This window comes from Calypte anna, chromosome 4 (genome assembly GCF_003957555.1).
Source record: "Calypte anna isolate BGI_N300 chromosome 4, bCalAnn1_v1.p, whole genome shotgun sequence".
NCBI classification, from domain to species: domain Eukaryota; kingdom Metazoa; phylum Chordata; class Aves; order Apodiformes; family Trochilidae; genus Calypte; species Calypte anna.
Window position 1 is genome coordinate 2,216,155 of NC_044247.1, and position 18,168 is coordinate 2,234,322.

Consider the following 18,168-nt stretch of genomic DNA (forward strand, 5'->3'; position numbering starts at 1 on the left):
TATCACTTATCTTAGCTACTCAGCATTAGATAAGACCTGTGAAAATATGAAATGAAAAACTGTACTTTGTGGCATATTACACAGGCATCCAGGTGGGTTTATACAAGGTGAGACAAACCAGAATCTGAACCTTAGTTTAGATTCCCAGGATTTTTAGTGTTTATTATAAATGCTAATTTAACATTATCCAGTTTTGCAACAGTTACTACAGAAGTAGTAGGGGAAATTCAATACAAAGCAAGTTGAACTACAGTGGAAGTGTTTTCAGGCCACATTTAAGAGTGTGCTTGCAGAATTAAGAATATACAGCCAGAACAATCAAGAGCTCTGCTAATTTCACAAATTGAAAACAATGAGATAGTTCAGGCTTTAACCACAGAAAAAGAAAAAAACCACAAAACTGAACAATTAAAAAAAAATGGAGACAACTGTTTTTAAGTGGCAGAAACATACGTTTTGTATCTCAAGTGAGAACTTCCAACACTTTACTCCTGACACACAATGAAAAAAGTGCTTCCATATAACCCAGCTTTGCCAGCAGCTAAATGAATCTCCGGGTTGTGCAATGAACTAAGAAAATCTGAATGGGCATATGGGAACAGCTCATTTTGCAAGACCTCCAAAACTAACCTACTGATAAACACCGGAGGGTGCCTGACTGCCTGCATCCTCACATGCCTATTTGTTGTTATTCTTATTCATTACCGAGTCATTATTATTATTTAAGTGCTGACAATGCACTCATGAACCAGAACAGATGCAAACTATCCTGTGCTAATGAGAAAATCAAAGCCTTTCTTATATTAGCAATTTCATATTATAGGATCTCTTTATTTTTTGCCAATGAAGGACAACAGTAATTAATACAGCAATATTTTCTTATTGTGAACAAAGTAAAGCAAGTAAAAACTGCTCAGATTCTGCTTTGGCACTCCCTCCTGCCAGCACAAAATACAATAAATACTATTGAAGAATTTCTATTAAGACAAACAGCTGCCAAATAAAATATAAGAAAAAACTCCCACCAAAGGCTGTTGTCTCTTTATTCAGAGATACAGTCAGTACTCCTCACAGAAAACACTGTGGCACTGCTATTTCATATTTAAATACTTATACTGTATCTTATTGCCTTAACCATCTCACAGGCTGATGCCTTAACTGAGCACTGGGAGGCTGTGATAGCCCTTGGCCTATCACAAAACTGTGGGTCCAGCACCAGCTCATGTTCCTCAATAGCAACTAAAACTCTATGCAACCAGCACATGTTTTCCACCCCAGAAATTATGCTACTAAATATGAGAAAGCTGACAAATAATTCCATTTAAATGCTTGTGCATACAGAAGGTGTGGACAGTTGTGCAAATTGTTCACATTTGGCAACACAGATGTCCTGTGAGGAAGGGCTGAGGGAGCTGGGGGTGTTCAGCCTGGAGAAGAGGAGGCTCAGGGGAGACCTCATCACTCTCTCCAACTCCCTGAAAGGAGGTTGGAGCCAGGGGGGGGTTGGGCTCTTTTCCCAGGCAACTCTCAGCAAGACAAGAGGGCACAAAGGGTCTCAAGTTGTGCCAGGGGAGGTTTAGGTTGGAGATGAGAAAGAATTTCTTTCTGGAGAGGGTGCTCAGGCATTGGAATGGGCTGCCCAGGGAAGTAGTGGATTCTCCGTGTCTGGAGATATTTCAAAAGAGCCTGGATGTGGCACTCAGTGCCATGGGCTGGGAACTGCAGCAGTAGTGGATCAAGGGTTGGACTTGATGATCTCTGAGGTCCCTTCCAACCCAGCCCATTCCATGACTCTATGATAGCAGTGGTGTGGACAGATGTGCTCCAGCCACACACAGCTCCAGGATAATCCTTTCAGCAGGCCAGTTTTGCTGGGGAGGAGGCTGGCTGGGAAAGGCTCCTGCAACAATGCCCACTGCCACTGAAGCACTGCAGATGGGTCTGCTTCTTATGCCTACCGATTTTTAAAGCAAGGTCAGAGGTTATTAGAGCTGCTTCCTATGTGCAGATAAACCTGCTGCAGATGCTACTTAAATATAGCTGAGAAAGAGCTCACTGTACATCCAGTAATGCCAGTTGGAAACTGCTTGCCCTCAGCAAACAAACCTGTACATTCTCTCTGGATTTGGCCCCAAAAACTACAGCACAGGGTGTACCTCCAGCTCAGCAAGCATTACTGTGCTTTCAAGGAGCATACTGCATCACAGGAATGTATGCACTACCAAAACCACTTTTGTGACAAGTGAAGGGTTTTTCCCTCAATTCCAGTCACCAATGCTACTTAACCAAAAGATGACTCAGCTGAGACCATACAGCTCAGGCCACTGAGCACCACTGATAGAGAACATGGAGCAAAGAGCTAGATCCTGTTGTCACTTCATCCTAAAACAAAGTGGGATCGTGACTGATAGGTGATTCTTACAGTCTTGGTCAAGTAGCCTGCTGAATCCCATGTAGGGAGTTAAATGGGTATAATCCTGCACTTAAGACTTTGGCAACACAAGGCCTTGTGCAAGGGCACAGCCCAGAAGAAGCCTCCCTGACCCTATGGCTACTCCCACTTCATTTGCAACCAAAGCTTGCAAGCAGCTGTGGAAGAGGCTGACTACACATTTTATATCAAAATACTCCTACTGATTCATAGTATGTGGGAAAAGGAGCCAAGTAAAGGAGAAGGAGCCAGAACCAGTAAAACTGCAACATGTATCAACAAATGAAAATCTGAATGAAGAAGTTTCATCCTCAGCAAGTCCACAGAAGGGAGAAGAGTTCCTCAGAATCTGCCTTCCTGCCTAAAAGGGCAACTAAAAGTGCTGGGTACTACCTCTCTGCTCAGCATCAGAAACCAAGAGAACCTCATGTTCAGAAGACCAAGTCTGGCCCTAAAAACTTAATGTGATTAAATAGAAATGGCAAGCACCTTAAATACAAATAAGAAAACATCTATAAAATCGTCTGCTGCTCTGACTTTAAAGGTTTATGTGAAAACAGCAGCATCCTGTCAATCCCACACATTTAAACAAAGAGAATAAAATACACAAACAACAAGCCAACGTTTTGGCACCAATGGATAAAAATGCCTAAATTTGTGAGTTTGCATTAAATAATCAGCTTATAAAAACAGATTACACATTTGAATGAGAAGAATAGTTAAAAAAAACACTGGAACAGTGTCAGATAAATGACCATTGGGCAGTTTGATCCAAACTGACAATTCACCTTTAAATTCAGAGGAATGCCCAGACTTCATGCCTTCTTAAATCAGCCATAAATCAACATGTGCTTATCATTAAGCATGCACTTGTGTCCACTGACGTGGGCATACTCATAGGAAAGTACTGGGGACACTTAAGTACCTTGCTGGATCTGGCAATGCACAGACATGGCCAGGCTGCTACAAGCCCTCATTTCCAGATCTTTGACAGCAAACTCTTGTTCCTGACTGGGTATTTGCTTTGCCAGAACATTTCTAACCCCTGGTATTACCCCTCCAAAGCTGTGACGCAGTCCTTAAACACAACTCTGAAAAGACACTGACATTATAATATACAAACATGTAGAGAAGATCTACACACTCAGACACACTAGGGGATAAAACAGACTGGGAGGAAATGAGGAACTTTATGTTACTGTCTTTTCTAATGAGATAGAAAGTGGCAGATGCAAAGATTTGATTCAACTGGCAATCTCTTTTATGATATGAATAAACTACTAAAACAGATTTAATCCTTTCTAAAAATCAGATTATAAGAAGCAGACAAAACCACAACTTTATTCAATACGCCATTTTATCCAGCGTGATTAATGCATTATTTGTATGAAGTTAAAGTGGAGCATTGGAAAGCTATGAAATAAATCAAATCCTCTATCTTATGTAATCTTAACAGACAGATCCCATTAGGATTCTCCTATGCATAGCTGGTGGTTAAAATCATTGACCAGTATCCTTATAAATTAATCAACTGAGGTAATGCTGGCTTGGCTGTCATAATTTGCTCCTAATCTACATTTAGAATTCAATTCAGTTTTTCAAGCCCTTTGGAATATGTTTATCAAGTCTCTTGCCCTTGCTTCAGACAAAACCTTAATTATTTACAAAAGACTTGGTACAATGCAACTGTATCGTTTATGTTTCTTTTCTTTCAACAAATATTAGAGCATATATTGACACTGCCTTGTAATTAGTTACAAAGATATTAAATCTTAACCAAACATCCCATCCCACCTCTGGTTTAGATGAGAGTTATCACTGAACTTGAATTTGCAGACAGATTGTGTAACTTTACATAAGTGAGAATCGTTACAAAATCTAAAATAACCTTAATCTGGTTGAAATGCAGAGAGCAAAATACCTTTAACTGGGGAGATACAGGAGGAAAAAAAATCCTTCTAGAGATCAGGTTATTTGTGCAGTTCTAATGAGTTTTCAAACATACAACTTCTGTGTTATGTCCATGTATTTTATGTAGTTTCTAGTCATGTCTGTCAGATGTTTGCATGTCATGGATTTCAAGATTCATGAGCAGTCAAGATTCATTTAGCAATCAAAAGTAACCTTAATCTGGTTGAAATGCAGAGAGCAAAATACCTTTGGCTGGGGAGATACAGGAGGAAAAAAAAATCCTTCTAGAGACCAGGTTACTTGTGCAGTTCTAATGTGTTTTCTAACTTCTGTGTTACATCTATGTATTTTATGTAGTTTCTAGTCATGTCTGTCAGATGTTTGCATGTCATGGACCCCAAGATTCATGAGCAGTCAAGATTCATTTAGCAATCAAAAATAACCTTAATCTGGTTGAAATGCAGAGAGCAAAATACCTTTGGCTGGGGAGATACAGGAGGAAAAAAATCCTCCTAGAGACCAGGTTATTTGTGCAGTTCTAATGTGTTTTCTAACTTCTGTTTAACATCTATGTATTTTATGTAGTTTCTGGTCATGTTTGTTAGATGTCTGCATGTCATGGACCTCAAGATTCATGAGCAGTCTTCAACCAGGCAAAATTCTCACACAACAGCTTGTCTTGGATAATGGGGAAAGAACCAGGCAGAGTGAAGTGACAGGAAAGTAGATTATTTATTATCCTGATGAGGGTAACACCTATTCATGGTGTAGGATCCATGTGCAGGTGCTCCATGTCCTGCTGATTGGGGCTGTATGATTCTGGATGAGCACATGGGTGTATTCCACACAAATCTCAAACCCCTCTTTAATTACCTCTGATCCATCCCTCCATGTGCACATTAAAGAACAGTCAGTTTAGGAAAGGGCTCTTTAAAGGGAAAAGGAAAGAATGAGCAGTAACAAAAATAATTGCAACAGATTGCATAATATTTCTGGAGATCTACCACAGAGCAGGTAAAGGTCATCTCCAGAAATGGAGTGAGAAATCAAAGGAAACTCTTAAGTGTGCTTTAGAATTTATTAAGTCAATGAAAAACTTCAACCAGCTGCAGTAGCCTTTGGCTCAGCCCTCTAATGCACCTTTACTGGCCCACAGACAACTATCAAAGCCACAAAAAAACCCCACTTCTAAGTATGTGTGCCACTAATAACATCCCTGACTGACTTAAAATGATACAGAGCATTTCATCAAAATTCATGCCCTTCTTCAAAAGTCCATTGTTAACTTCAGAAACAAATTCCACCAATTCCATAATCTGTTCAAACATATAAATCTAAATACCTATTGCTTTTCTGAGACATAAAATTAAAGATTGCCAGTTGCTCTGCTGCCTATTTTCCTTTGAACCTCAAAAGAAAGGACATTTAAATGAAATCTTGCCTCTGTATTCTTTTTTTTTTAAATCACAAAGATGTACTCTTACTAGTGCTTGCTAGACACAATGCAGTAATTTGTATCCCCAAGTGGTATAAATAGAAAATATGTTCAGTCTAATAACATATGTGAAGAAAAACCATGCTCAGGGTTAACCAACAAAACAGTGGTCTGCAAGAAACAAAGGCAGCTGCCTCAAAGAGCAACAAAGCCTCTGAAAAAGTGTGCATATATCCACAGTGAAGCATCCAAGACACAGCTGCATAGACAAAGCTTTGCTCTAAGATCCAAGAAATTAAGTCTTCTGGAGTAACAAGATCATTCCTTCTCTGAAAGGTCCATGGCAGCCTTCACTGTCCAGCTGAGAGCAGGGTAAATCATATCAAATATGCACACTGTAAATAAATTCTTTACTTCAGAAGAATTTCTCTTCTTTGATCACCTTTTCTTGCAGATACGCTCTGCCCATATCCTAGCTTTTTACTTTATGGGCTTGTCTTTGCTTTACTCATATATCTACCTGGCTTCCTGTCTTGCTCCATCACCATAAACATTCATAAACATTAAGGGACTTAACCTCCTCACACCCTTGCAGAATAGGGAAATATACCCATCAGAGGGGGCAAGCACTGAACTGGAACACAGCTGCCACAGTCCTGACCAACCCCGAGTCCTTACTGCTCCTCTCTTTCCATTCCCCTGTGCAGAAGAAGGTGTAATGACAATGACCTCTTTGCAAAATGCCTCAGTCTACCAGTAAAACTTTTAAGATGTTATTCTTCTCACTTTCCAAAAGGCAGTAAAGCGGAGAGACATAAATCAACATTTCTTGAAAAGGCTCTTGGCCAGAAATGTCACCCCATTTTTCTCAACGTGTCTGATATCATCAGCACAAAAGGTACATCCAGCACAGGATCTCAATGCATAAGCTGTGCCACAGACAATCTGCATCAGCACTTCTTACAGGTAATGCAGTACAAGCAAACTAGGGAAGGACTATCCAGCTAGAGTGAGGTTCAGAGTGGAAAAACTGCCAAAAGCAGTAGCCAGCTGACCCCCAGAAATATGAAAAATTGAACAGAAACACCAGATAAAGGTAGCTACACAGCTGGCCCTTCTCTCTCATAATCAAGATGGAAATATCATTCCCCCCACCTTAGCAGACACAAAGCAGCAAGCAGCAGAGCCAAGAAGAGAATCCATGTTCTATTCCTAAAGATTTACATTCATCTTGTTCCAGCAAACTTAGGAAGGATGATGGCAATTCTGCTAATATTACCAAAAAAAGGAAGGCAACTTAATTCCTTCTTCAAGCAGCAACTATCCTCAGCCTGTGGCCAATTCCTCAGACCCTTCACCTGTCCCTCTTCAAAGGCTTGGTGAAGACAAATGGGCCTTCCAATGTGCAGTGAAGTATAAAGCCATGAAAATCAAAGGTCTGCTTTCTGAGTAAATATAAGCACCAAAGCCATTGTCCTCTCCAAGAGAGGAGATCTCTGAAAATGCTTACTATAGCATATGCACAGTATTCTTTACAACCCTGGCTCCCTGCTGACCACCAGCCCCAGGGCCCAGGCCCCTTCCCATTACAATCAGCTTCACCACACCCACTGACTTGTATTGGAATTCTTTCAGGGACCCTAACTAATGAGTTTTTAAATACTTGTAGACAGAGAAGATAGTTCCTCATCATTACTCTTCATAGAGAACACCAGGAAGAATGTCATTCCATTGTTCTACAGGAAAGAAACGGGAAGAAAAATCACCACCACATTTGAAAGAGCAGCCCCAAATCTTTTATAGATGAATTGGCTACCTCAAGCCATGAGCATTTCACCTGATAGTTCAGGGCAGAGACTGAGAAAGTGCAACCTTCTGAAATTAAGCCCCCTGAAATCACCTCTCACACTGGCCTCTATGCACACAAAAAGGTCCCTAAACAACAGGCATTTATTTTTCTACCTCTAGAACTACATTCTCAAATATAAGCATAGCTACTGACAGCAGCAGAGCAACAGACACACCTAAACACCATATTACTGCAGCATCTGACTTTTCCTCATGACATGAGACTGAAATAAATGGGAACTGGCAACCTTAATGGCATTTTACATTTCCTGATTTTATATTTAAAGCTTTGCATTTGCTTTCTCTACTGACAGTTGTTTCCTTTATTCCTCACAAGTGAAAACTTAACCTAAACCAATAATACCATGAAGGAAGAAAAAAGAACAAGTAGGCTTACATAACAGGTTGTTACCTTCAGACCTAAAAATATTTTAAATTAAAAACACTATATTATCAAGTCAGCTTCACAGCACAGATCATAACCCAGCAAAAACTGCTCTGTTTTTACCTAGTCTTACTCTTAGGTGTTTTGAAGGATGCAGATATCCACTTATCCATATCTGAATGGCCAAGAACTTTTAAAACTACAGTCAAGTCCTCTCAGTAGTCCATGCAAAGTGCCATAAGGAAAAAGAACCAGTCTCAGTAGTAAAATCAGCAGGTTTGAGCCCCAGGCACTGAAAGCAATGCACAGCTACAGAACACACTTAATCCACACCACTATGTACACCCACAGTGATACAAAAATAGCTATTATAATACTTGTCAAAGGAACAACTGAGTGATTTTTAACTTGGTGCTCTCTCATTTTCTTTTTTGCTGGTTGTTAATACCCCATCCCTATAAAAACATATAATTTTGAGTGGGTTATTCACGTCTTACTATAACTGGTAGCACCATCTGAGTCAGGAATCTGAACTGCTGACTACAGCTCCTCACTAAACAAGGCTTAAACACATTTTATGTAGTAAATGGCATTCCCCCATACTCAGACAACTCCACAGAAAATCAGCTTCCAGTTGTAGTATCACCTCCAACTGTCCTTAAACCTTCCCATCTCAAGTCACCTGGAATAAGGACTCATCAATAATCGTCACTAAAAAGACACAGATTAACTGCTGAAGCCATATAAAGAAAACATTTCCCAGTTAAGCCTTATTTTCTCTCCGTGGCTTGGTTTGAAAACATTCATAAAACGTCATTAAAATGTGATATAAAATTTTACAGAAGAGACTAAGGACTAGACTTCTGGTTAAAAGACATAATAATTTATGGTGTGGATCTGCTACGTACAAGTTGGAAAACAGCCTCTTCATGATAAAACAGTTTGTAACAGCTGGGAAGTGAACTGAAGGAAGCTTTGGTTTACTCCCTTCCCTCAGCTCTCTAGTTCCATATTATTTTTTCAGCATTATGAGTCCAACCTTGTAAACCCAACACTCTGTCCACACTCACCAGCAGTCTTGAAATTAAGGAGTGATATGCTGGGCTCCAGTACAGAGGGGTTTTTAAAACAATAGACCCAGCTTATTCCTCAAAAATCCTCATTCCCAAATGCAGATGAAATATCACATGCCCTTTGTGAGGATATTTGGTCAAACAACTGAGTTTTGGTCAAATAATGAGAGGTTATTCAAAATGGATCTTAAACACTACTGGCATGCATATTATCATCCTTCCTCTCATTTTTTTAACTCTACAGTTGTCTATTAGTCAGAAGCAAGGCACCTTTTGACCTCTGACCAAAGCTATTAGAACAATTTAAACAAACATTTTGATTACAAAGCATGATATAGAACATTCAGTAACAATAAACAGAAGAAAAAGCTGTCTTTTTAAGTCACTGTTCTGACTTCCTGACTACATTATGAGTGGTCTGGAAGGTTATACTAACTTGACATATTACTGCATTTACTGTCTTCTTTTTCAATGCTTAGGAAAGAATTTGTAGCATTGCAAAACCCAGAGTTGTGGCACAGCTTCAGTTTTTAGTGTTAATAGATGTTTGATGGCTTTATAAAATCCATTCAGTTAACTGCAACCAAGAGAAAAGATTGAAGCTTTCCTCTCCATTTTTGTCTTCCTTCTCAAAAGAAAAGCTGTAAAATTGAATTAGACAGGGCCAGAGATGGGTTCTGTGGAGTTTTCCCACATGCACAGTATTAGGTGCCTTGCTGAACCTGGTCATTAGAGTTGCACAACATTTAATGAGATCTGCATTTTGGCCAAAGCTGGAGCAAATCCAGTACTCTGAAATCATTTGAAAGCATCTCTTGGAGTCACTGGCCCAAGCTGGGGAAAGACATGGATACTTAAGGATATTTATTGATTATATACATTTAACAAGCATCCAGGAGCACAATCCTTCAAGTCCTCTACCCAAAGAAACTCCATTACCTCAAACTAAAGACACCAGGGAAATACAGGATGAAATCTATCCATTTAGTTGCTTATTCTACATACTTCATGGGTTCATTGCATTACAGTCCCTACAACTGTTCTAGATTTGTTTTTTCTAATGACATTTACTATCTGCATTCTTTCTGGCTACCCTGTTATTTGTGTAACCAGGTAAAAAACTGCTGTTAGATTCTAGGTAAATGGATGTGTGCAGCAGAGTCAAAATAACATCAGTTTCCATTATCAAATTCATGGAGAATGGGGTTTAGTCATTAGTTAAATACACTGAGCATTTGGGGAGTGATCAAGAACCCAGGTGAGTAAAGCTAAACTTTAAACCAGAGTTGTTTCAGTAGAACTGCTTTCCTGCTTAAGGCTGTCTATCAAACCTGATATATTAGGGCCCACATGCTTTTTCTAAGCAATTTTGGCCCATCTCACATGGTAAGAATTTTGCTTGACTCAGATAAAACTAGAATTTGGGCCTCATTACACCCCTACCATAACACTGGAGCATACTATCTCAATATTAAGAAGCTCAAAAAGACCAGCAGTGCCCACCCATTTTTTTTTTCAAAGATAATTTAGTATTTTTATTTAACTTAATACTTTATAGAATGTTACATTTTCCCCTTAAGTGATTTAGTTAAATTCCAGATTTCAGTGACAGGCTTGTCAGACAGACAAAAGGAATAGCTGTGCTTGGCTGAAGGACTGGCATCATAACACCATCTTTTACTCTAAAAGAAAATCCCAAACAATGTAATTGGCATCCAAAGCACTTAAATGTTCTGAAGTTCTGCCTGGCTTCAGAGAAGCTGAAGTATCTGAAGTACCTACTCTCCATCCCAATTTGTATATTTTAAAAGTCATTAAATTCTTGAATGAATCATTAGGAAAACAATTCAAATGCTGTTAAACTGATAGTAATTTTGCCTCATAGGATAGATGTGAACTTAATGTTTGCAAACGGCCAAATTCTTTTAAGATTTACACTCCATGGAGTTCAATATCAGCCAGGGAGGAATTACTAAATCAGGATGTACTTCAACTACAGGTTTTGGTCCAAGATTAAATTTGGTCTTCCTCAGATGCTTGTTTTGAAAACACCTAATCGCTCTCACCCACCCAACAGCAGCCACACTATCCATCCATTTACACTTTCAAAACAAATTGATAATTTGTTTTCAAATAATTACTTGGGGATGTCTGAAATACAAATCCAAAAAGTAACTGCAATTCATCTGTAATATTTCTCAGGGAGAAGAAAGAGAGGGGGAGAAAAAACTTACAGAAATCCATTCAAGATGCGGCTTCCTCCTATACTAACGCTCTCACCACCTCCCCAAAAGAACACAGCAAAACAAACAAAATCCATTTAATTCCCAAAGAGCCCACCTACTCTGTTTAACACATTTCCATGAGAAACACAACACTGATTTTCCACACTCAAAAACCTTTTCATTTAGCAAGCTATCACACAGACCTGGGTGAAAGAACTGACTGAGATCTTCAGCAGAGTCACAAAGCAAAGAGAGAACAGGGAAGGTGGGGGGGGGGAGAAAGGGGGCAAATTCCCAAGGCTGGAACTGAAACAGTTCACTTTTTTTGGGAGATCAGGATCACTCCCTCCAGGTTGAGGACTATGGTGAAAGAACACGGTGCTGAGGTACTCGCTGTGGTTTTGCATTTACACAGGAGAGGAACCTGGCCCACAGATGGCCTGTTCTCAGCTTCGGCAGCCACAAACAGACCTTTGAACTTTCTATTTATATAACAGTTTAGTGAGTTTAAGCCTCTTCCTGTATAACTGGCAGTTTGCTGGTTTTGCTGTAATAAGGCTACTTGCAATACATAGTATAAAAAAGAAAAAAAACAAAACACAAGAGGCTCCTTTCTCTTCAGCGAGCAGTCTTCCCCATTACAACCACCCAGCTACAAGGATATTCTTACCTCCTGATCTTAATTCCCTTTGCCAGGTTTTATTTTATAAACTCCAACATGCATTTTCCAGCTAAGTATTATCTCGACTTCCACTTTTTAAAAGACCGTAGGTCTTAATTATTAATACCTGTGACAATCATCATAACGTAAACCACGAATCTTTCCCCACATTTTATTTGTGTTGGGGAAGAGCTCTATATTTCTATATTCTGGGGTGGTTGGGTTTCAGTTGGGTTTTGTTGTTTCCCAGCTGCTGATTAATGGCACCACCTTCCTCAGTAAGCAGGTTCAAATCTAGCCACATGGTCCCAGGACACTTCAAGATTTCATTTACTTGGTTACCACAGACAAGCGTGGAAAGTGATTTAAAAGATGAAATTTGATTTTTAACAGCAAGTGGTCCCCTTGGTGCACACAGGCATTCAAGCTTTTCATTATATCCATCTCCCTTCTTTTCTCCCTCATAGAATGGTTCATATTAAATGCAAGTCCACGTGAACTGTGTCTTAGTCATCCAGGAATCATAGCAAGACTTAAGCTTTGGCTCTTTAGCCACAGCCAGAGTTTAGATTCATTTAAATTGTTTCAGGGGGATTTCAGCTTCTCAAGTCTTGCAAAATATCCATTGGGATATTTGTGGCCTTTTTTCACACATTTTCCCTAGTGTTAACAAAAAAAAAAAAACAAAAAACAAACAAACAAACAAACAAAAAAAACCAAAACACATCACCCTTGGCTACCTTCCCAATCACATTCCTGATGAAGGTTAAACATCTCATTCTTATACTACTAGGATCTCCCCTAATATGGGAATCTAAAGGGCTAATTTTGCAATTTGTATCAAGACAAAGTTCCCACTAACAACCCCGAAATCAGGTGAGAACTTAAGGATATATGTAGTGACAGCCCATGCTGTAGCTCTTGAGAGTTCATGACATAATATGTTGCCAGAAGTGACACAAAGACATCCCTCCATTGGAAGTGATACATTTATACCTTTCCACCAACTAAAAAAAAAGAAAAACAAACAAACAAAAAAGCCCTGCTCAAGCTAGAAATATTTTTAATATATATATTTCTCTGGCTAGGTTTCTGTTGTACTTTGCACACAGATAATACACACAAACACCCACACAGACGCTGTAGGCCTGAGCTTGCCTTCTTGGTGATTGCAGCACAGATTAGTAGAAGTTTGGGGTTTACAAGGAATGCAGAAGAGGGTCTCTAATTGCCTTATAAATACTTGTGAAACACGTTTCACAAAGGCCACCTTACAGACAGAAGAAAGGACAGTTTCAAAATAAGAAGCAGCAGTTCCTGCATCATGTTATATATATATATATATACTTATTTGTAAATAATATGAAGTAACCACACCATATTGGACACACAGACAAAAATTAATAAATCTTAATGGGTGAGCATGCATATTTTTGGGCATGTAGAGGTGATGCACGTATAGCATATTACATACATACAAGTGCACATAGTTATGGATAGATGAGCTAAATCCAGCTCTCCTTAAGCAAGGCAACTACTTCTCAGGGATTGAAGCCTTTACACGTACAATAAAATTCATACAGTGTTGGTGTGTGCATGTAGTTTCTGTACCTAAACATATTTATGTGCACTTGTATATAATATGGGATTATTAAAAGTTACATCCAACTTGACCTCAGCAAGAAGTAATTGTGTGTGGATTGTCTGTGCCACATGGCGTTTGTGTAGACATCAAGCACTTTAAAACAAAGTAAAAATCTTTTTTCCCCAGGGACTCTAAAAACACTAAAACCAGTAAATTTCACTGTAAGAAAGCAACCAAGGGGAATTTCTAGAACAAGTGACAATATGTTTGTATTTTATGGAAAAACAGAGGCACAAGTGTTCCCTTCTTTCTGATGCACATCTCTAAATCCACATAAAAACAGAGTCTAATGAAAGTAAGTTATTAAGCAAACATTAAAACTCAATCCCTATAGTGTGCTTAGTATTTGAACTACACCCACATATTGGGTTGTAACAGCTTCTTTTAAATTAATGATGTTACCCACACTATAAATCAGGCAAATTGTATGCAAATATTATTTGAGCAGCAATCCGGTGGTTATCTGTTGTCTGCAAAATAAATTAGTGTAGCAGAGTAAAGATAGTGTGCTAGAAGCATCATATTTAATTGAGAACTAATTTTATTGTGATTATTACTTTTAAATAACAACAGTAGGGTTATTCAAAGATGTAATATGATGGTTTATGCACAGCTGATAAAGCACGCACATGATCCAAAACACCTGCTCACAGATTAATATTGATATAGAGTAATTTACAGTGCCAAGGATTTATTCCAAATTGCTGTAAACTAGAATGTGACAGGTATTTGCTTCTGATTATCTTGGATTTGCAACCATTGCTGTTGCTGGACTCTGGCAAAATTCTATTTACTAACTAAATATATTATCTATTTGCTAGATATACATATTATCAACAAAATAAAGTAAACCCTCGACAAAACATGAGATCTAAATGCACATACATACAGATAGATTATTTATCTATCTATATAATCTGACATTTAGAGATGAGGATCACAAATGATAGTATTTCAGTCTCTTTATTTCTTGGCAAACTGCACACCAGACCAAAAGCTTTTTTAACAAAGCAGTAACTAACCACTAAATTTCACCGTGCATAGTTTAATAATTATATTTGCTAAATAGAAAAAAAAAAGTCAAAAAGAATAAAACCAGACAAAAAAATAAGCACATTCTAAGCAACCAGACGGGGAAAATAATAAATACCTATCGAAATCTTAACTTTCCCAGGTACTTGTCACCCATCGAAAATTCCTTAACATTCACTTTGGAAACAAGTTTACAATACACTTAAATGGATGCACCGACCTTTTCAAGGTGTGCACCTATCCGCAGATCAATATAAACCCAAAACCTCACTCTTAAAAAAGAAGGAAAATAAGAAAGAGGCAGAGAGGAAAAGACCTGTTCTAGCGTTACGGGGACCGATCGTCCCACTCCCAAAACTAACTTCAATAAAGCCTCCCTCACCGAGAATAGGAAACCAGGGAAAACAGCAACAGAAGCCCCCGCACTGAACGGGGCTACAGCTGAACTGTGCCACACAGCAAAACTACAGTTGCGTTTCTCCCCGTAAAAAGGAATATTGTCACTGACAGCAATAAACACAACCTCAGAAAAGCCGCGATCCCGGGGAAACCATCGCCTCTCAGCACCTCTTCCCTGCCCGGGGAAGGAAGGAGGGGTTCGCTGTTGCGATTTCAGCGGGCACCCCGGCACATATCAGCGCTTCCCCGGCCTCTCCTCCCCCTCCGGCCAACTTCGCCCCCCGCAGCCGACGGACTGCGAGGTGCTCCCCGCCAGCCGGAGCCGGCAGCGCGGCTGCGGAGCGCGGCCCGAGCCGGCCCCGCCGGCGGCTGCCCCGCTCCCGGCTCCCCAAAGACCCGCTCCCCGGCGGGCACCGGGCGCTTCGCCCCTCAACAAAGGCTAAGGCACCGGCGGAGCGAGCAGGAGAAGAGGAAAGAGGCAGCTGTTAGGAAGAGAGGGTTGGAGAGGCAAGGAGGGGAAGGAAGGGGGGGTAGGGGGGAAGGGAGAAGGAATCCCAAACAAACAAACAAACAAAAAAATCCAACACCCCAAAAAAACCTACCACTGCTGCTCTAAGTCCCAGTCCCTGAAAAAGTCGAATAGGTCCATAACGATCTGGTGGGGAGACTCAGAGAAGTGGTGCCCCCTCCCCGCCCCGCGCCGAGCCGAGGAGAGCCGAGCCGAGCCGGCGCGGCTAAGGCTGCCCGCCCGGCATGGGCAGCGGCGCGGAGCGGCGGGGAGCGGCGGCCGCCGCGGGGCCGCGCGGAGCCGCCCGGGGCTCGCCCAGCGCCGCCGCCGCCGCCCGCTCCGGCCGCCGCCAGCAGCGCGGCGCGGCTGCCTGGCTGGGAGAGGCGGGCACGGCGGCGGCGGCGGCCCTGCACGCACACACACACACACAACACACACACACACACTCGCACACCGCGAGGGGAGGAGCCGGGGCGGCCCGAAGCCGCGGCATGGAACCGCAGCGGCAGCAGCGCCGGGATCCGGCGAAGCCTCCACGCCCGCGGTCGGGATGCGTAGGGAAGTTTTGCCGAAAAGGAGAAGCAGCGGGGATGGGGCGATGGGCAGCGCAGCTTTGCGCCTCGGAATGATCTTGAAGGCGTCCTGGTTGGGCTTACGGAGAGGGATGGAGAGATGGGGGTAGGGGAGAGAAAAATATAATAATATAGGTACCTACGATTTAATCGCCAAAGCCAACTCCTGGGAGTCAGCAGACCTGACTCCCGCTGACACAGGAGGTGCCTTAGACATGGCTCGACCAGCGCAGCGGGCCAGCTTTACCGGGAGATGCAAGGTGGCAGCGGAAATCCCAGGCCCAGGAAGCCCTGGGGGGGCTTAAAGAGAAGGGTCCTCCCCTCCTTCCTGGGGTTTTGCTCCAGCTGAGCCGCGGCTACTCCCCACTCCCTTCATCAGGAGTGGAAGAGGCACAGCTCACCTACGAGCATCAAGCAGGACAAGAGCATTCTGCCTGAGGTGGTCCCACAGGGACCATCCCACTCCCCCACCTGCCCCAGGGAGAGGCCGAGCACCACACTCGGGTTGCCACACATACAACAGAAGGGCAAAGGGGCCCACTGCACCCTCCATCCCATAAATCAAATAATTTTCTACCCAGGAATATTTTCCACCCTGCCCACCTCCTTTTGTATTCCATCGGCTTCTTAGCAGTAACTTCAGCAGTAACAGAATCATAGAACAATTTGTGTTGGAAGGGACCTTAACTTCCATCTAGTTCCAACCTTTGCTTGCATGGTCAGGTGTAGTGAAATGAGGCAACCAGGTGCTACTAATTGCCAGGGAGTGAGCATGAGCTTGTGTCAAGCCCACCTGTGCCTAATTAGGGTTTATTGGCCCCCTGGTCCTGCTCATGCGCAGTTGGGGCCCACCCTAACTAGGCACAGGTGGGCTTGACACAAGCTCATGCTCACTCCCTGGCAATTAGTGGCACCTGGTTGCCTCATTTCACTACAGTCAGGGACACCTCCCACTAGACCAGGTTGCTCCCAGTCCTATCCAACCTCGACTTTAACATTTGCAGGGATGCAGCAGCCACAGCTTCTCTGAGCAGCCTGGGCCAGTGTCTTGCAAATTTCACAGGAAAGAATTTCTTCTTAATATTTCATCTAAATCTCTCCCCTTTCAGCTTAAAGCCACCCCCATCATCCCATCACTCCATGCTCTTCTAAAATGTCTTATGATTTTCCACATCCATTTTATAAATATGAACTCTCTAATATAAAACCTCTGAGTAAATAAGTATTGACATTACTAATGCCAAGACAAGACCAAAGCCATGTTCATTTTACTCAGGTTTTCCACAAGACCAGTCACCCTGAAATTCCCTGCATGCCATAAAATCTCAGGGACTATGAGTTTGAAATGACCCTTGCTTTTTTGGGGTACCATCTCTACAGCCATGCACCAGGTCTGGGAGGCTCACACAGACAGGCACTGTGGCCAGCTCTGTCACCACAGAAAGCAGGCTCCACTGAACCCTCCAACAGAAGCATCTTTATGGGCTTCCTGAATATTAAGAGACATTTATATGCTAGAGTATAAAACAGATCAGTGACAGGGCAGCTAATGTAATTCACTTTTTTTTTGCCTTCCTAAGGCGTATGCAGTTGTTTCATAATCAAGTTAAAAAATATTCCTTAGGAAAAGCTATTGAACTGTTATCAGTGGAAGTCACACATGACAGACCTTATCTTAGCTTGGGTTTCATTGCAAGATTCACATTTTTATCATGTGTCTTGTGGGGCTCCAAAAGGAAGGGAGCTCAGGCAGGGTTGTGCTGCTGACAGGCTGTACTCACACCACTGCTTCTCTCCCACTGGAGGCAAGTGCACACAACATTTCCTTTCCAGCATCCTCCACAAACTCAAGCACACTGGGCCTCAAGCTTTAAAATAGAATGAATTAGACCCACACTCTCTTGTTTCTTTAGTGCCACCGATTTTACAAGCCCCATTCAAAACCATAATTTGTGGCCAATGCTTTGAAACAGCATGGAAGATGGGATTACATTTTCAGAATTTTTCTCCGGAAACAGGTACTGAGTATTTTTGGGTTTGTTT

At 41.6% G+C, this 18,168-nt stretch overlaps 1 protein-coding gene across 3 annotated transcripts in view; it reads right to left on the reverse strand.

Moving 5' to 3' along the window:
* AFF2 (AF4/FMR2 family member 2) overlaps positions 1–15,798 on the reverse strand; it is a 330,337-nt gene extending 314,539 nt beyond the window's left edge. For all 3 annotated transcript variants that reach the window (XM_030449005.1, XM_030449004.1, XM_030449003.1), the window contains exon 1: positions 15,648–15,798. In XM_030449005.1, the coding sequence (XP_030304865.1) occupies positions 15,648–15,694 (47 nt within the window). In that variant the 5' untranslated portion in view covers positions 15,695–15,798. The remainder of the gene's footprint in view (positions 1–15,647) is intronic.
* Between the last annotated feature and the right edge of the window lie 2,370 nt (positions 15,799–18,168).